Genomic DNA, 20,294 nt, shown 5'->3' on the forward strand with positions numbered 1-20,294 from the left:
TCAAGAAGGAGCCATCCACTCAAGAGTAAGATAATCAACTGCAAGAAAGTCATGTGCCTCAAGAAATATTTGAAACTTCTCACTCCACGCTGCATAATTCGTGCCATCAAAGAATGGAGGAGAGTTACATGTGCAGCAACACGATCATGATCCAAGATGTGAGTCCACCCAATACCAGTATAATCGCAGAGATTACTCTATATGTGTCTAGAGCAAGGCTCTAATGCCAATTGAAATTGGTACTAGGTGGAACACCCTACAATAAAAAACTTAAAAACAACCGTACTAACTAGCCAAACGTACTAGTCAATTGAGTACAGATTGTTAGAATCCCATGATGCATGAATGCCCTACACACACACACACACACACACACACACACACACACACTTACACTTGCATCAATCTTCATGCATCATGTGGATTGTTTCATTGCTTCATGGTCGTTTCAAATATCTTAATTTATTTTAAAAGAACATGATTGACATAAAGCAACTGAGCCTTTGAATTTGTAGAAAGATTCTTCTTGGAAAGATGGAATTACATCTCCAATACGTTGTATCACGTTCAACAAAGAAAATCAAACTGAATCAATAACATGTAAATCAATAGAATGTAAATCAATTCAATAAAACGTAATACTCCCCAGGAAGATGAATAAACTCTATTTAGCGTAGCTTCAAGAGCATGCTGGTAACGTGTTGTAGCCTTATTTACCGAACAATATAATCGGGTGCGGCGGCACAGAGAGAAAAGAGAGAAATGTGTAAGTGTGAGGTGTGTGTTGTCTCACCCCATTGTGCCTTTATTTATAGTAGCAGGGAAGGTAAATTCCTTACCCCAATAGGATTACAACTCTAATAGAATAATATCTAGTCTAAGAGATATGGTAGAGTCCCATAAGGATATCCCAGATATGATAGGATTTACACAATCACATTCCTAAACTAATAGAACTGCTATAAAATTATTTTAGTGTTGTGGAAATGTTTTGAATTGAGAATTAAGTAGGAATTTAATAAAGGTGTGAGTATTAGAACCCTAAATCAATTACTAATTTTTATTTTAAAAAATTATGTAACTGACATATAAATTTATTAATATACTAATGCTAGGGATTTCGATTAAAATTTGAAAACTAATAAAACCTCAAACAATGAACATTAGTAGCTAGGGACCAGATACTAATTTTTCCATATTTCTATTTGCACTCCACAAACCCTAGTAGTTAATTAAAACAAAAAACAAAAAAAAAAAAAATTATGTCGTTCATCTTCCAATATCATTTAGCTTCAACCCCAACAAACAATTCACCTTATCTCAAAAAAAATTATGCTTGGCCAGAAAATTCAAAAGCAAAGTGAATCACATGTTCCGTATCAATTTCATTCAATAAAAAAACTCATGCATCTCTCTCCAGGAGTTGTCTCCCTTTCTTGCCCAAAAACCCTAGATCTGCAACAACCATAGCTTCTGGTCCCTTGCTACGGCTTGGGGCCGGTGGTAGCCCATCTTTCATCCTTTATAGCTCTTCCTTCCTTGTCGTCTTCCTCAATCTTCTCTCCCATGTACTATTTCGTTTTGGTACCTTGCCTCCTCCCTAGGTATTTTCCTTGATAAAAGCTTGATTTGTGATTTGGGGTTGAATCGTAGTTGTTGGTGGGTCGAATCCACCTGCACCTGTTTGATTTTATGGTGGTGACATTCTCCCCAACCTATTTTGTGGCTGTGTTGCCTTAGGCGCGTAGATATATGTCGGCTCTGCTTGCTTGCCTTGTGAAAGTTATGAATCTCACTAGTGTGGTGAAGTTGCATGTGGTCTAGCCTAGAGTGTCCTAGTCCTCCCCTGAGATTAGGGGACCGCTGGATTTATTCTCGAATTAATGTAGATTTTGTTTGTGTCACGTTTGGCAGATGATGTGGTTTCACCTTTGAGCGACAACTTGATGGGTCTAGTCTTCAAGCGATGATTATGTGGTCTCGTCTTTAGCAGTGATTTTATGTGGTCTCACTCTCCAGCTATGAAGTTGTGTGGCCTTGCACATCAATGAAGGTCGGTGTGTGCACTGGCATAGGTTTTTTTGCGTCTATCGTTCTTGTGACAAATTTGTATTGGTGCACCTATGCTTGTGGTAGCCGTGTTAGGGGTTTTGACTTAATTGCTTGTTTGTGCAAATTCACTCCAGATCAATGTGTTGGTCACTGGAGCAATGTACCGAATTGGCATCCTTGTATTTGTTCGTGATGATCAATGAAATTCGGCTATTGTTTCTGGTAAAAAATAAATATTTCTTATCTGAAATTCACGACCTAATTCTTTGAGAGTGATTTATTTTACACAATAAAAGGTAGGCATATTTGCCAATTTGCCCCCTAAACTTGTATGGAGTTGCTAATTTCTCCTCTAAACATTAATTTTAACCAATTATCCCCTTGAACTTTTATAATTAGCCAATTTTCCCCTTGAACTTTAATTTTAGCCGATTACCTCTGAGCTTTTATAAATAACCAATTTCCCCCTGGCTTTAGATTTTAAAAATTTACATCCAATTTTCCATCTATCTTGATCACGAAAAACAACATATGACAAGTGTATAAGGGAAAAAAGAATGAAAAATTGGATGGATGAAATTGTATGCAATTTTTTAAAATCTAACACCAAGGGAAAATTGGCTATTTATAAAAGTTCACCAGGGGTAATCAGCTAAAATTAAAGTTCAAGGAGGAAATTGGCTAATTAAAAAGTTCAAGGGGTTAATTGGCTAAAATTAAAGTTCATGGGGAAATTAACAGCTGCATACAAGTTCAGGGGACTAATTAACACTTAAGTAATAATAATCCAATCGTTAACAACCACATCGTTTGGTTTACAAAATTTGGTTTAAAGTTTTGATCTCCTTAGCAGTACTCTTTCTTTTAGATTTAATAATATGCATATTTATTTAAATGTTCTATTTTTAATCTCAACCATTCATTCTTGTATCATTTTATGTTACGTATTTGCGAAGAAATTTCCCCTTTTTCATTTGGAACAAACAAGAAACGTAGTGGGAAGTCAGGCAAGTATAAACAATCACCGCCATGGGCACGTTAAAGATACCTAATATGTTGTTCTGAAAAGGTCTGGATTCCACCGAGCCTTTTCTCTAGTCTCCACACTCAATTTTTACACGTGGACTACCAATAGATTTTTGCTTAAAAAATTCTCTCAACCATTAAATTCACCTTTTTGATGTATTTATATGGTCCTTCGATCAAGATGGGACATGCATTTTAACATCAAAAACTTTGTACTACTTCTGGTGCCTAAATCTTCCATATTCTGATAAGAAGCCTCCTCTGAAAACTAGTTCAGCCAACAATGGGCTCTTCCGAGCATTCTGAAGAGGCTAATTGGGTTCTCCATACGCCCCAGCTGCCGGGACCATGGCGTGAGTTTATAGAGGCCTCAGGTGAAGAAATTAGTCCCAAAGATACCCTTCCAGCTCCAGGTTCCACCAAACACTTCAAAAAATCAAGCACTGCCTCATCAGCTATTGACGAGGAAAGGCTTGACGTCGATCTTGACCTTGAGAAAAACAGCAGCCTAGTTGAGAGGACTCAGTGGGTGCTGAATGGTCCCGAACCGCCTGGTCTATGGCATGAGCTCATGAACTCTGTGAGGGAAACCGTTTCTTGTTGCCGAAGAAAGTACTCGTCTCTCAAGAATCAGCCAACACTCAAAAGTGCAGTCTCTGTCCAGCAGGAGATATTTCCTATTCTTGTATGGGGTAGTAGCTACAACATGTCAAAATTCAAACATGATTTCATGGCAGGTCTCACTATAGCAAGTCTCTGCATTCCTCAGGTAACAAATTAAGTTATTGAACATTCATGCATGAAATAACCACTCAGAATTACTATAATAATACAGCTAAATTACTATATCTCATAATTTTAGAACTGAATTATCATGTTATGACCTTAATACGAGTTTAATGCAGAGTATTGGATATGCAACTTTAGCACAGCTTGACCCTCAGTACGGCCTTTGTAAGTCAACTAGTTAACTTAAATATTGGTCTTCTAGTATTTTCTTCCTTTTTATTTTCCTGGGAATATATTACTCTAGTATTTAGTTGCATGGATTTACATATATGGCAATGGAATATTAATTTTTATTGTAGTCTTTAATTTATTTTCTTGTTCCGTAATTGATCAATTGTAGACACAAGTGTTGTTCCACCTCTTATTTATGCTGTAATGGGGACTTCAAGAGAGATAGCAATTGGACCTGTGGCAGTTGTTTCTCTTCTTTTGCCCTCAATGATTCAAAAGTTACAGGACCCCGGGGCTGATCCTATTGCTTACACCAAGCTCGTACTCACTGCAACGTTCTTCACCGGTATCTTTCAAGCTGCCTTCGGACTCTTCAGGTAGTATTGGACTGTACTGGATTTGACTATATAGTGCGAAGTATTAGAGCTCTTTAGCATGACTTAAGCATCGTATACATTGGATATGCGCAAGGTTGTCCTAATATTTGTTCACATACTTCTTATTCTTAAACTTACCCTTTTTTCATCAGATTGGGGTTTCTTGTGGATTTTCTTTCTCATGCTGCAATCGTAGGGTTCATGGCCGGGGCTGCCATCATAATCGGTCTTCAACAACTAAAGGGACTACTTGGAATCACTCACTTTCCTACCAATACTGATGTTATCTCTGTTATAGAAGCTGTTTGGACATCTTTCCACCACCCTGTACAGTCTTCTACTTTTCTTCAATGGAAAGAAATAATTCCTTATTAAAATAAATCATATACAATTTATCCAATCATTTATTTCTTTGCATTTCATTTGCAGTGGAGTCCTCATAATTTTTTCCTTGGCTGCTCATTCCTGTGTTTCATCCTAATGTCAAGATTTCTGGTGAGCAACACTTCGAACTTGTTAATTAGTTATTATCGTTTTGCATGTTGGTTTAACTAAATTATGTATTTCAATTAACGTACACTATTTGCAGGGTAAAAACACGAAGAAACTTTTCTGGTTGCCAGCCGTTGCTCCTCTCCTATCCGTTATACTATCGACTCTGATTGTTTATCTAACACGGGGAGATAAACATGGAATTAATATTGTTAAACACGTCAAAGATGGCTTGAACCCTAGTTCGGTGAATCTGTTACAGTTCAACAGCCCCTATGTTGGGGATGTGGCTAAAGTTGGGCTAATTGTCGCCCTTGTTGCCCTCGCGGTCAGTCACATATGTACCACTGAAGAACAAATGAATGAATGGTTTACTAATTTTTATCAATTAGCTCCTTTGAATTGGTTCATATATTGTTTATATTTTGTCAAAATTCAGGAAGCAATTGCAGTTGGAAGATCTTTCTCAACCATGAAAGGGTACCACATAGATGGTAACAAAGAAATGATGGCAATGGGATTCATGAACATAGTGGGATCCTGTACTTCTTGCTATGTTGCAACCGGTAAGCATTGGTAGTGAGTACTGAACATGTGCAACATTCTCACCAGACAAAAAGATGTACCATCTTTCTAACACAAATTGCTTCGGTAAAAAACACTTTACTTTGTTTCTGTTACAAGCACTTTTATTCTTTAAGAAAAATAATTTATTCTCAAAACTGCGAAAAGTGTTTTTGTTTATCCTAATGCGCTTTCGAAAAGCACTGTTAGATAGTCTTACATGGTCAATTAAAAAGGTACAAATTTACAAATAACTTCACTCTAATAATGATACTTCATCGATTAATTCTTGTATAATTTTTACTACTTTGCCATCTTATTAGGACGTAATTCAGTTCCCTTTCGGTTAAATCATGATCATGAACAGGTTCATTCTCGCGTACTGCCGTTAACTTCAGTGCTGGTTGTGAAACTCCGGTGTCAAACGTGGTCATGGCCATTACTGTGATCATATCACTGCAGCTGTTGACAAAGCTCTTGTATTACACACCAACAGCAATCCTTGCTTCAATTATTCTCTCTGCTCTGTCCGGGCTTATTAACCTGAGCGAAGTCTACAAAATTTGGAAGGTTGATAAGTTGGACTTCTTGGCTTGCATTGGAGCCTTCTTTGGGGTCCTATTTGCATCCATGGAGATTGGCCTTCTAGTTGCGGTAATATATTATATATTAGCTCTTAATTACTCTTGTCTGCAACAGTAGATGCATAATTGCGTATAAAATCCATTTATACAAAAGTATGACGGGATAGGAGCCAATTATTTTTATGGGTAAAGTATAAAAAACTACCTCAACTATTGGTGTCACGACACTTTCATACCTCATCTTTTAAAATTGACAATATCATACCTCATCTTACGAATTTATGACAATGTCAGACCTCCGTCAGTTTTTCTATTAATTTTTCTTTTAAGTGCTAACGTGGCTTGATTCGGAGCCCACTTTCTATTAAAAAATTAATAAAATATTATTAAAAACAAAAAAAAATTTTAATATTTTTTAAATATTAAAATAATAAATAAAAGTTAAAAAAAAAAAAACCTTAGTCGTCCCTTCCCCCCCTCTCTCTTCCCCATTTTCATCTTCTTCCTGCTTAATCTTTATTACAAAAAGAATAAAAAAAAAAAAAAAATTTGAAAACCCAACCCCACAACCCCACCCACCCCCTAGGAGAAGGAGGAAGAACCGAAGAAGAAGAAGAGGAGGAAAAAAAAAAATGGAAACTGCAACCCAGTAAAAAAAAAAAAAGAAAAAGAAAAAAAGACCCAGAAGAAGGAAGAAGAAGAAGAAGAAGGAGGAGAAGGAGGAAGAAGGAGAAGAAGCAGAAGGAGAAGAAGAAGGAGAATGAGGAAGAGGAAGAAGAAAACCCATCAACTCAACCCCCCCTCCTGGCCCGCCCGTGGAAGAAGAAGAAGAAGAAGGAGGCTAAGAAGGAGAAGAGGAGAAGGAGAAAAAAAAAAAAAAAAAAAAAAAAAAAACCAAACTGCAACCTAGAAGAAGGAAGAAGGTAGAAGAAGAAGAAAAAAAAATTAAAACACCCCCTCCTGCAGAAGAAGAAGAAGAAGAAGGAGAAAAGTGTAAAAAAAAAAAAAAAAAACAAACCCGAACCCAACCCAATTCGTCCCCCCCCAACCCAACGCGCACTCATCTCTCGTCCCCCATCATCATCTTTTTCCCCTTTTCCCTTGCAATCCAGAAACACCAAAAAAAAAAAAAAAAATTCGAACCCAGTTTCGGCCCAAGAAGAAGAAGAACCCTCTCTGTCTCATCCCCATCTTCATCTTCGTCCCCTTTTCCCTCTACCTGCAACCTAGAAACAAAAAAAAAAAAAAAAACAAAAAAAAAATCATACCCAGTTTCGGCCCAAGAAGAAGAAGAAGAAGAGAGAAGAATGAAAAAAAAAAAAAAAAAAAAAAGGAAGTGACAAATCTAGTTTCGGCCCAGGAGAAGAAGAAGATGAAGAAGAAGAAGGAGAAGGAGGAGAGAGAAGAACAAAAAAAAAAATTGAAATTGGTGCGGGTGAAGGAAAGGGGATGCTGCACCCCTAGGAATTTTTTTGTTTTTTTGTTTTTTTATTCTTAATTTCTTAATATTTCATTATTGAAAATATATTTAATTATTTTTTAATCCAGCTGGATTAGTGAGTGGTCTCCGTCTCTTGCTACGTCAGCACTTAACAGAAAAATTGACAGAGATATGACATTGTCACAAATTCGTAAGATGCGGTATGACATTGTCAATTTTAAAAGATGAGGTATGAAATTGTCGTGATCCCAATATTTGAGGTAGTTTTTCGTACTTTACCTTATTTTTAATTATTATTCTTTGGGTCAACATATAGAACACATTTTTATTAGCCTCAAACCTTAGCCGTACGTTTACAAGCTTTCCTCATTTGCATGGAGCAAGGTTTTAAAAGACGCTATGTGCTAATAGGGCAGTGAACAGAGGTCTAGCACCTAGGCATCTAGGTGGGATCTATTGTGACATCCCACATCGCCCAGGGGAGTGATCATTAAATGTATATTCTCATCCTTACCTAGCACGAGGTCTTTTGGGAGCTCACTGGCTTCGGGTTCCGTAGGAACTCCGAAGTTAAGCGAGAAAGGGGCTAGAGCAATCCCATGATGGGTGACCCACTGGGAAGTTGCTCGTGAGTTCCCAAAAACAAAACCGTGAGGGAATGGTAAACCCAAAGCGGACAATATCGTGCTACGGTGGTGAAGAGGGCCCGGGAAGTGATCCACCCCGGGCCGGGATGTGACATCTAGGCAGAGGAGTAGGCTATTTTTTATTTTTAATTTAATTTTTTATATAACATATAAATAAATGTCTACTTGCACTTAAAAAAATAAATAATTATGTTCGGATACATAAATTGCAAAATAGAATGACATATAAATTAAATTATATATAAAAAGTCTCTCACAAATTTATTAAAAAAATAATGCAAAATAGAAGTTATTTATTTTTTGTTTAAATGAGACTCGCAACCTAAGCAGGTCTAGGTGGGTTAAGTGGACGCCTAGGCAGGCGCCCTCTTCTATTTTTTAAACACCTAAGAATTAATTGTGGCAGTGGCTAGTTGCCTAGCTCCTAAACAGAGCCTAAGCGGTGCTAGGCGGGCGCTAGACGGTGATTTTTAAAACACTAGTATAGAGTATTGTTATCTACATAGGAGAATCTCATATAGAATGATAGGGTAAAATGTGTCATTAAATAAAACATCCCCAAACAAAAATTTATTAAGAAAAAAAAAAAATCTTAATTAAGGTGAATAGATACATATATGATATATGATTACTATATTGTAAATACAAGTAAACTACATTTTTTTACTATGTTTTAATATTACATGACTAATTATGTAATACAAAGGTTTGGTCTCTTAAACAATATTACTTTTGTAAAGCAGATAGATTGCGCTTTACCACAATGATGGATAGTGATAATGCCTATTGGTGTGAGTTTGATTCTCACTGATTCCCTTCTTCCTCTCTCTTAACATTTAACAATTTAACCTACTAACGTTATTGTTTGGAGAAAAAAAAAATAGCCATTACTTTTGTAAAATAAATAACTAATTAACAATGTCCAAAAAATAAAAAAACGAAAAAGTAGATGAGTGGGATACGAGAACCTCAAACCAGCAAATGATTTTGTCATACATGGAATAATTAATCTTGTTCCTGGGAGATAGAAGCATATATGATTAAATTAATTGATTTGGTCCTTTTTGGTAAATATTTATAGGTATCTCTTCAATGAACCATGTTTCATATGTATCAATTCTAGAATTTCATTGAGTCTCGTTTTTTAGTCAACCTACTAATCAATGATACATAGTTACTTATTATTGAATTTGATATTAAAATATTAAAAAATAAATTCATTTATTCTCTACTATTGATATCAAATTTTAAAGTACATTATTTAATTAGTAGATGACCAAGAGAATATTTAATTGGTAATACGTTTTATTCTATTACAAAATCTCCCAATGCACTTTTATTTATAAACATTTTCATTACTTAGGAGAACATTGAAACTTTTATAAAAAAAAACGAAGTGCTTCTTGGTAGAGCACTAACACATGTAATGAACTAAAAAGTTGTTTATAACTTTTAAATTTTTAAACTTTTTTTATGTTAAACATTATTGGAATCATTTTTAGTTATTTAATCTCATAGAAGTGGTTTCGTAGGCATCTGATTCTGATACTTTTAACCACTGACAAATTGCATATGCGCGTGCGTGCGTGTGTGTGTATGTTTTGTAGGCATCTTTTTAACGATACTTATGCACAAAAGATGTCTCTAACAGTTAATTGTATGTTTTGACCAGGTGATCATATCATTCACAAAGATTATTCTCATCTCAATTGGACCAGGCACATATGTTTTGTAGGCATCTTTTTAACGATGCTTATGCACAAAAGATGTCTCTAACATGTAATTGTATGTTTTGACCAGGTGATCATATCATTCACAAAGATTATTCTCATCTCAATTGGACCAGGCACAGAAACACTTGGAAAACTTCCGAGAACTGATATATTTTGCGACACTGCTCAATATCCTATGGCTGTTAAAATTCCTGGAATCATGATAATACGTGTCAAGTCTGCCTTGTTTTGTTTTGCAAATGCCAATTTCGTCAGAGAAAGGTATGTATTTAATTGTACAAATATATATGTACTGAATCTTTTATTTTTTTTGGTGAATAGTAGATTTAATAAATCTTAAAAACCAATTATATATGAAAATTAACATGTATTTGTATTGTAAATGCAAGGATTGTAAGGTGGATAACTGCAAAGAAAGGGGAGGACACCAAAGAGGCAATTCAACTCGTAATTCTTGACATGTCTAGTAAGTGGCTAAACGAAAAACTAGAGACAATGTCTTTAGAATCTTGGATCTAAAACTAGTCATTCTCGATGTCCATTTAATTATGTTTATTCTTCAAAATAGACTTTAATCACTAAATTCTAAACCCAAATGCTTAACCCGTATATACATCCCAAAATGTATGGTTTTTGTATGGACACAAGCACGATAAAGGCACCAAAAGCTCATGCGGTAGACACTATAAAATATTTGGGTTCATGCACAATAATTATTAATATCTGTGCTTTCTTTGATGGACGTCAACATTTGTGCTCTTTGCTCATGGACAGGCCGTACTTAAGTGCTCGTCCCCTATATATATAGTTGTGTCCAATGATCAAAGAGCATGAATATGAAGTATGTGGCTGACACAAGGATAGACGAATGGCTTTTTGTGAGGATAGTACAAATTTCAATTTTGAAAACACAAGTATTTAAATTTTGTATATAGGCCTTATTTTCTTTCATGCACTATTATTAGTCATTACAAATTTCAATGTAAGAACAGCTTCCATTTAGCATATGTAAGCCGTTGACTGTTCTATACGTATACAGTATATATATACATGTTACATAATTGTACATATATATGCAGCTTTCAAGAGATTTATATAACCTCCTCTCCTTTGTTTTTACCCCCTTTCTGTACGACAGATTTGATTAACATTGATACATCGGGAATAGCTTCTCTAGAGGAGCTGCAAAAGAATTTGATCTCCGAAGGAATTGAGGTAAGACATCGACTAGTTATTCGCCCTCTTGGCTTACAGGGATCGACCTCGGCATTTTAAAACTTGTGACCTCTCTCTCTGTCTCTCTCTCTCTCTCTCCCAGTTAGCCGTTGCAAACCCTAGGTGGCTAGTGATTCACAAACTAAAGCTATCCAACTTTGTGGAAAAAATTGGAGGAAGGGTCTTCGTGACGGTCGGAGAAGCAGTGGATGCAAGATTCAGTGAAAAATTGCCACCACCTGCTAATGCAAGCTGCTAGCTAGCTCTTCCATAAAAACGCTCGATCGCAACATTCTCATTCAGGTCTCGTGTTTCCTGCTTTTCATGTGTGCTAGCTATGATATATAGTCCCATCGATCCCACTTATGTATATAGATGTGTAGGGGGACGATATAAATAATGAGATGATGGTTTGAATATCTTCTCACCCTCTCTTCCTCCACAAATATCTAGCGCTAGCTAGCTTATGTTGTTGTTGGTTTGTGATATACAAGAGATGTGTAACATATATAATGCAGTTATAATGTAATGTCTCGTACTTGTGATGTGTTTTTCAAATATAACATATATAGTGCGCTGAATCTGCTGATGTGACGATGGATAGTTATATAGAGAGGACCACCATTGAAGATGGGGTAAAGTTAATTCCCATATATTTGTGACCCTGCCACTATGATTGGTTGGCCCAAAGCACAATTGAGAAATATCGTCAACCACTGAATCTACTGCAACCGTACAAAGTGCCCAACTCAAGGGACAATATAATTCGTAGGCTCCTAATATATGGTACGTGTAGTTAACAGGTTGTGTTCGTTGTGTGTCATTTTGTGCTTCTATATATAGATACTATTAGCTAAAATAGTTCTTGAGATTAGTATAATTCTTCACTTTGATTCTTGAGATTTGAAATCGATAGAAGTGGTTCCTGAGATTGGCATAACTTCTCATTTTGATCATTGAGATAAATCGGTAGAAGTGGTCCTTGAGTTTGTGTACCATCAATTATTTTGATCATTCCCTGAAAAATTATGTTAAATAAGGACTAAAATGACAAAAATACCCTCAATTTAATAAAAAAAAAGGGCCAAAATTGTTTGACAAAAATTGAATATATTTTTATCATTTTATCCTTATTTAGTGGAGATTTTTCACAGAATGACCAAAATAATTGATGGTGAACAAACTCAGAGACCCCTTGTATTGATTTCAAATCTCAAGTACAAGAATGAAGGAGTTATGTTAATCTCAATGATCATTTTGGCTAGCCTAAACTTAATTGTTTTATTATGATACTTCTTAAACTGGTTTTAATATAGTACGTGCTATAATCAAGTTAGATGATGATGTAAACTCAATACTCCATTAGCGTGAGTCATGTCGTATTTGTGAGATGTGAAGAAATGTCTCATATTGGATATTTGGGTTACTTCTTTTTATTGCCATTAGTTTTACGGAGCAATCTCAACTTCCTTCAATATTCATGTTTGTCGTCCAAAACCCTGCTAATTCGAATTCAAGTCGTGTGCAACGAAATAAGAGAAAATATGGCGAAAAGAAAAACAGCCTGCAAATTGCAGAATAGGATGACATTGATCGTTATAAAAAAAATAAATAATGGTTGAATCAATTAATTGAGATTAGTAGTAACCAATTCAAGCTGTTGCTATTGTTTGCTAATTTCTAAGTTCTGAAAGTCAAACACCTTTAACAAAAGCTTCTTAATTCTCCTTTCTGTAAGTGTGACTGCAGGCAGTTCAACAGGAGGTCATCTGCAGCATGTCGAAATGGACGCTCTTCAGTTTCTCACCGGAGTAGCGAATGAGAATGCTTCAGTATGTTGTTAAGAGGCTGATTTCTTTGGGCTCTACACAACAGATTCTGTACCCTTTCTGTCATCTGCTTTCAAAATACATAATTAATAAATACTCAGTTAATCTCACTTTCATTAGGTATGAATTAAAGACATTAAATTATAGTAAATAAAACCTTTCCCAAGCTCCCCCTTGAGTCATATGGAACAGCTCTATGAGAACAATTAGAAGCCGTAGTTGGTGCAGACTTGCGGCTAGTTTCTTCTCTGAATGGCAATTTCCCGTTACTTCTACTCCGCGTTGTAATCGTCGAAGAGCCAGGCCAGTTTCCATTTAACACGCCGGGGAGGTTTGCTTCCTATTCCCACAACACCACACAACATAATAAACATCGATCACAAGGTTACAAATCAAGTTGAAGGGATAGTTTTTATTCATTAACTGACAAAAAAAATAAGAGTTAGATATGGTCTAGTGAAAGTACCAAAAATAGCACGGTTGCACAGTTCTTGAGGACCTCCAGATTCATCCTAACGTCTTCAAGGCTCCTATATATGTTTGTAGAAATATATAAGCATACAATTAATATTTAAACATTAATTAAAAAGTGATTATTGCATGCGAACCTGTGCTTTTGCTGCCCAAGATTGAAGTATGATGCCAATGTTGCCATCTAAACATATATACATAGATCACGATGGATTGGCTTTGCAGCCAAAAATAAAATTGAAAGTAAATAATCTTCCTAGTCCCAATTTGTAATTAACATTTATATCTAATTACCTTCATATTGCCAGCTCTTCTTCCAAATTTACCAGTTAACACCCCTAAAGAGTCCATCATCCCAACCGGCGTAGGTGCAGGCCTACCGATCTCTGCAAAAGCCTCCTTAATCCGAACGCAATCGAATCTTCGAATGTTGTGGCCTGCCCACACCCTTCCATTCAAAATGCTGAATATCTTATCAGCAACTTCCTCAAACAAGGGTGCTTTTGCAACAGTTTCCTGAGTGATCCCGTCAGACCGGCCAGACCTCAATGCCACAACAGACAAGTCCCCCGGCCTAATGAGTGTGCTATAGGTTTCCAGCTCAACAAGGTTCTGAGGGCAAACCAAAATTGCACCAAATTCTAAAACCCAGAACCTTTGTCCAGCTTTATTGGGTACATTTGTTTCTATGTCAAAGAACACAATCTCTGTTGTGCCTTGTTTGGATGATGAAGTTGAAGCATCCATTTGAGGCTATAGCTAGTTTTTTCCGTCTTTCGGGTATCCAGATTTTGGTAATTTTTGTCATCATTATGTGCAGGTTATATATTTGAAGGGTTAAGGGAAGAAAGAAATGAGAAAGGCCAGAGTTGAAGGAAGGGTATTCCTCCTATTTGAGATTGATTTACTTGTGGTTTAAGTTAAGAGCTTAGGCTTTGGCTTTGGTTTTGGCTGAGGGGGGTCCTTTAGTCCTTAGCTTCCTGAAGATTTCATGTACAAAAATACTTCCAGGGAATTGCTTTTGCCCTTTTTATTGTATTTGCTTTTGAAACGGTAACCTTCGGAGCGAGCCTTCCTTTTGGACAAGTAATCTTAACCCAATGCAAATGAGGCCATTGCTGATCAGTATGTTGGCGCATTTGAAGCAAAGTCTCCTAGGAGACAGGAATATGCTTATTCCCTCTATCCTCTTTCCCCACATATTCACATTGTACTTAACCTTTCGACAAGATGCATGACGTGAATGTGAATAAGAAAAGTTCTTGTTTCAGCAAACGCGATTAGGCTACTTGGACAAGACAATGTGTCTGTTCCATGCACCCAAGTTTTAATCCCCCTCTCGTACATAAAAATAATTTATAATATCAAACAATATTTAGAGTCATTCCTCTTTCCATGACGACATAACATCATTGCATTGTACAAACGTCATATTTGATGTTCTTATCATCATCGAAAGATCATCTCTAAGAAACTTCGTTCAATTTGGAGACTATCTAATGGTAACAAATAACATCCTCTTGATGAACTGTCAAATTTGTTTGACTCATATGGATGACTAAATGTTTTTCTAATTGATTGAAGTTTTCTAGAAATATGATCTTTACATTGGGATAAAAGGAGTGAACGGTTCGACCCTTCATCCTACGTTGGGAATAGATCAAGTTTTGTGAACGTTAGGACGAAAGAATAACCTCTGGTTTTGATAATATGCTAAAAAAGAAACGCATAACGTAAGCATACGGAATTCTTGAAATCCAATTCAACGAAACAAACACGCCTTTGTTTATATTACTGTTAAATACAACGCCAGAAGAATTATTTTCGACCTTCCCGACATGACCAACTTATTCGTAGCTTCAACTCAGACACTAGAATACAGAGTTACACCACGTAGAACAGTGGCAAAACCAGAAACATTTTAGTTAGCAACACTGGCCGCAGGCTTCAATTCAACAAGAGCTTTCTTAATTCTCTCCACAGCTGCCTGTAGGGTGGGAAGGGATGCAGCGTAGGAGATTCGTATGCATGTGTCATCTCCAAATGCATCTCCCGGTACTAGTGCAACCTGTAAATGAGCAACAACCCATGCCAGCATTTTATTCAACCATCAACATTTCAAACTACAGTAGCTATTAAAATATGGATCTTCCGATATAGCAATCCAATGCATACCTGACCCCTGTCAAGTAGGTAACGGCATAGTGACTCTGAATTCTCAATTTTACCAAATCCTTCAGCCTCTGTTCCATAGTAAGTGCTGAAATCTATGAAGAGATAGAAAGCTCCCTGAAAGTGAGATGCAAGATGGTGAAGAAATTAGGATAGCAAGTAGAATAGAAAGAGAGAATAACGGATGAAAAATAGTAATCCCTCAAAGGAGTGCTGTACTCCAAGACAAGGGGGGAAAGAAACAGAGAAAAATAAGGGGAAGGAAACGGATCATTGGTACCCTGGGTTCGGAGATCTTGACACCTGAAAGTTCGCCAAAGCCTTTGACCAAGAAATCCCGTCGCTCCCGGAATGCTTTCACCATAACAGAAACTGCCTCTCCACCAGCAAAACCAAGACCTAATGCAGCCACTCCTGCTTTCTGTGATATACTACAGGCACCTGAGGTGAACTATGGCACATTACACTGGGATTAGCTGTGCAACAAACTGCAAAAACAAAAACATACATTTCCCAATATTGACCTCCAAAGTAGGCCAATTATTTAATAATCCCGACATCTTTCAATGACCTTTTTCTTATGACAACGATACCAATTACTCATCCACCAACTTAACTTGGGTTGGAAAGAACCCTGTTCCGCTAGAAGTAAATTGTAAAAACAAGTTAGCTACGCATTAGTTAAAATTGGCCAGAGGGCTTGGATTTATTGTTTAGGTGGTACCACTCGGGAGATTCTTTTTTGACCAGCCTACATAAGGGCAGAACTAGAAACTAATTGGACGAGAAACCAAAAACTCATTATGCAGTAGGAACTTGAGAAGAATGAACTAGTCAAATGGCTGGGAACACCTAACAGAGTTCCATTAAATAATATTAAAATATTAAAAATAAATAAATCAGTTGCGACTTGCGAATGAAAGCTAAGGAATTTGAATAATCCTATGCTGGATCCACTTCTCCCAACCATTTGTTGAGTCCTATTTCTAAGAGCGTACAAGCTAGTGGTGGCTCTTGTTCTGAAACTAGAACTGAGTGGTAAGTTCGAATTGTCAAAACTTTGGGCATTTTCCAGCACAATGTCCAAAACGATCAGTGGTTTTTACTGATAAAAAACATTTATTCACTATACTACCCCGTGAAACAGAGAAACAAATTGATGGGCGGCTGGAAGCGGAAGAAGAAAGTCCCGATGACAAGAATTAGCACCGTAGCAGCTGAGCAGCAACATATCCTGGGTGCTCTCTGCTCCTTAAGAACTCTCTCTCAACTATAATTGTGTTTAGTTACTTTAATGTGGTTGACCATCAATAACATTCAAAACATGTTGACTGTCAGTTTAACTTCATGTAAGGTAACTGTTAAACTAGTGGTCTGCCCATTAAGGTATCTGTTTAACTGCATGCATGATACCTCTTACTGTACTTTACTACACATACGTCCTCATAATTCCAAACTTCAACTAAAGATTAGAACTTCCACCACTAGCCCCATGTTTAATATTTCAACCTAGTAATGAACTCGAATTTACAATGCCAAGCAACATCAATCAGGAATCTGTTTGAACAACTAACATTACCTTCAATATTTTCCTGAAGGTACATCTCAGATACTACCATTTTTCCTATGTGTTGAAGGACACATATATTTTCTTTTTTTCCTTTTAGTGTTTACGAGAAAGTGTTTTATCCAACCGAAAACTGATAACGAATGCCATAAGCTAACAGGAAGTATATTTGAATAACACAATAGTAAAAAAAGGTGCCATCATCACATGTTAAATGATGGGAAAAATATATTTGGAAGATGCGTAAAGTACAAAATACCTGACTCTGGAGCTTTCCACAAGCCGCAACAAAGTGTTTAGGCCCGGCGATATATCCAAGTCGCCAACCAGTCATTGCAAAAGCCTACAAAAGTACCACCTTCTGAATGTCAACCTTCAGTGTCAAACCTACCGCCTTTGGTTTTTTGTTTTTCACCATTTATCAAGAATCATGGAAAAGCCACCTTTACAGAAGAGGAGTATAAATTTACGCGGAGTTAACGATATGGTTACCTTAGAAAACCCATTGACTGTCAGAGTCCTCTCCCACATGCCTGGCAAGGATGCAAAGCTTGTATGAGTTGCCGGTGCATAAATTATGTGTTCATATATTTCATCAGAAATAACCTGAATGAAACAGTAGTGGAAAGTTCAGGTTTCAAATGTTAAGGTGCAGGTAATAAGTACAGGTCTTTTAGTTCAGGTACAGTGAGGGTACCAGAAGCCTAGGATGCTTTGCTACAATCTTAGCAATCTCTTGAAGCAAATTCTTGGGGTAAACAGACCCTGTGGGGTTGGATGGAGAACAAAGAATCAGCAGTCTTGACTTCTCAGTGAGTTTGGATTCGAGAAGTTTAGGATCTAAGAGAAAATCATTGGAGATGCTCGTTGGAAGAATCACAGGAGTTGCATCGGCCATCCTTGCCATTTCAGGGTAACTCACCCAAAATGGAGCTGGAATTATAACCTGTGAGTTACATGATTATCCGTAAATATGTGTCACCTTCCAATTATTCACTTGAATGCAAATTAACCACCAACATATACACCCAAAAAGAAGAAAGAAGATAAAAGAACATTCCTTAATTATCGGGCCAACACTTGGTCTCTCTAAACTAACAAACTTCCGAATTGAAATTCAAGGACATCACGGTATGATATAATGATTTCATTTCATATTAAGATACCATGCCTAATGTTGATTGCATTATACTATGAGTACTAAAAATTTAGAAAGTAACCTCATCCCCTGGGGAACAAACTGCAAGCACAGCTTGAACAATGCTCTGCTTGGCTCCATTGCTAACTACAATCTGATCCGGTGTGTAAGTGATCCCATTCTCCTCTAAAAAAATCTGAATCGTTACTTACAACTCAAACCATATAACATATAACATATATCTCAACATTCAAGAATGAGAAATAGAAAGAAAAACCGAAAAAGCCGAACCTTTGAGCTTTTGACAAATTGCTTGGCGCAGCTCCAAAGTCCCTGCATTTGGTGTGTACCTGGTGAAGCCTTCGCGAATCGCATTGATACCCGCCTTTAAAAACGAAAAAAACAAATTAAAAATTGAAAACAACCCATCATCCGCAATTGAAAATTGGGATTACAACAACAACAAACACAAAGAAGGCCAAGTATCACTCCGGTCTAGTGGTATTCCTTCACTTGTAAGTGAGAGGTGAGGCGAAGTTGAACCACATAATAGCAAGTCAAGGCTAGCCCACTCCCCCACCCCATTTGTTAAAAAAAAAAAGCACGAAGTATATGGATTGAAAATGTAGAAGAAGGTACCTCAGCTATGATGGAAGGGGTATCGAAATCGGGTTCGCCAGCAGCTAATCGAATGACGGGCACTCCGGCTTGCACGAGAGCCGTGGCCTGGTCAGTAATGGCGACTGTCTTCGAAGGCTTGACGGAGTTGACTCGTGGGCTCAGAGAGACGTCGACTTCCACTTGGGACTGGTCATTGCCAGTCACTGCCACCGCCATCACAACTCCTCCTCTTGATCTACTCTTACTGTTGCTCCGACACGTGAGAGGAAGCAAACGAGACTGACAAGGGAAACATATGGATTTTGGGTTTGAACCCAAATCGGATCCGGGGATTCGGGTTTCGAAACTGGGACGGGCAATGCTGGAGGTCGATGTCTGGAGGGAAAAGGCGGCCATGGGGGTGGGTGGAGCAGGTAGTGTTGTTGGAGTTGGATTGCTCCTCCAATTGGGTTTGGGTTTGGTGAATTGGATTCTTGCATCTTTTAAAAGACAAGGGGTTGGTGGGAAAGCTGACAGGATTGACTGGCCAAGGCTGCGGGATAAACATCACGTAACTTTGTTTAATTTCATGGTAGGATTAGTAGAACCTTCTTTAAGTGAGGGACTAGTATATTTTAATTGCTACCCGAACTTTTCAGTGTCATTATCCGATTCCGGAGCCTTAAAGACCTTTATCTTAAGCGTAAATACAAAAAGGTATGATATGGACCCTGGATCACAGAATTTCGCTATGATTTACCGAATTTCATACAAGGTTATGAATATCATTGTAACTCGAGCCAAAGTCATAGATAGTAAGGAAAAAACCATTTTGTTCCAAGCTAATTTAGGAAAGGTACATACTGTGGTAGATGATTAGGTGGAATGAAATTACCCTACCTGAAATATGGAGATTGCATGAAGCAATTCCTTCTCAGCCTATCCAAAACTGAGAACCTAGCTGTATTAACTAGTATGATGATGAAGATGTAAAAATACATTTTAACAATGATAGGTTAACCAGGCTAAATTTAGATCGAATGAGTGTTGATTCCCTAAGACAAAACCCTTTCAAAACAAATTCTTTCAGGAATACAACGCCTGAATCAAGCTTATATGAGTAAGACTATGAAAGAACTATCTTAGAAGGCTTTAGAAAAACCCAAGAACAAGTGCATTACCTATTCTCTAAGGTCGAGAATACTGGAGCCACAACTCCCTTTAGGAATTCTAGGAATCTACCCTTACAGCTTGAGTTTACGTGGGATGATGTTGAATCTAACATCTGTGTGATAACAAAATTTGAACCAATTAAGGATTTTATTGAGAAAGATTATCTCAGCGAAGATAATGCTTTGAAAAGAGAATGACTAGAAAAAGCCTACAATCTTTAGGCCAACAAGCCTCTAGGATAGAGAATTCATTA

At 37.1% G+C, this 20,294-nt stretch overlaps 3 protein-coding genes across 3 annotated transcripts; 1 reads left to right on the plus strand and 2 right to left on the minus strand.

Moving 5' to 3' along the window:
* Positions 1–3,268: 3,268 nt before the first annotated feature.
* On the plus strand, positions 3,269–11,634 carry LOC137721400 (low affinity sulfate transporter 3). Its single transcript, XM_068460494.2, has 12 exons — positions 3,269–3,847; positions 3,984–4,032; positions 4,208–4,415; positions 4,568–4,742; positions 4,845–4,910; positions 5,005–5,235; positions 5,347–5,473; positions 5,839–6,125; positions 9,944–10,137; positions 10,266–10,342; positions 11,015–11,091; positions 11,195–11,634. Exons 1-12 carry the CDS (start codon positions 3,362–3,364, stop codon positions 11,348–11,350), a joined length of 2,133 nt encoding a protein of 710 aa, XP_068316595.2. The 5' UTR covers positions 3,269–3,361; the 3' UTR covers positions 11,351–11,634.
* Positions 11,635–12,706: 1,072 nt separating this feature from the next.
* Positions 12,707–14,196, minus strand: LOC148699270 (protein NEN4-like). Its single transcript, XM_088699205.1, has 5 exons — positions 13,686–14,196; positions 13,529–13,575; positions 13,387–13,450; positions 13,078–13,260; positions 12,707–12,987 (listed from the first exon to the last, which is right to left on the minus strand). Exons 1-5 carry the CDS (start codon positions 14,136–14,138, stop codon positions 12,895–12,897), a joined length of 840 nt encoding a protein of 279 aa, XP_088555331.1. The 5' UTR covers positions 14,139–14,196; the 3' UTR covers positions 12,707–12,894.
* A 929-nt stretch (positions 14,197–15,125) lies between these two features.
* On the minus strand, positions 15,126–19,399 carry LOC137720171 (bifunctional aspartate aminotransferase and glutamate/aspartate-prephenate aminotransferase). Its single transcript, XM_068459186.2, has 9 exons — positions 18,908–19,399; positions 18,560–18,653; positions 18,351–18,454; positions 17,828–18,076; positions 17,623–17,736; positions 17,390–17,473; positions 15,844–16,014; positions 15,567–15,680; positions 15,126–15,459 (listed from the first exon to the last, which is right to left on the minus strand). Exons 1-9 carry the CDS (start codon positions 19,283–19,285, stop codon positions 15,313–15,315), a joined length of 1,455 nt encoding a protein of 484 aa, XP_068315287.2. The 5' UTR covers positions 19,286–19,399; the 3' UTR covers positions 15,126–15,312.
* Positions 19,400–20,294: the final 895 nt, after the last annotated feature.

The sequence above is a fragment of the Pyrus communis genome, chromosome 1, assembly GCF_041283825.1.
Source record: "Pyrus communis isolate YQ-2024b chromosome 1, ASM4128382v1, whole genome shotgun sequence".
NCBI classification, from domain to species: domain Eukaryota; kingdom Viridiplantae; phylum Streptophyta; class Magnoliopsida; order Rosales; family Rosaceae; genus Pyrus; species Pyrus communis.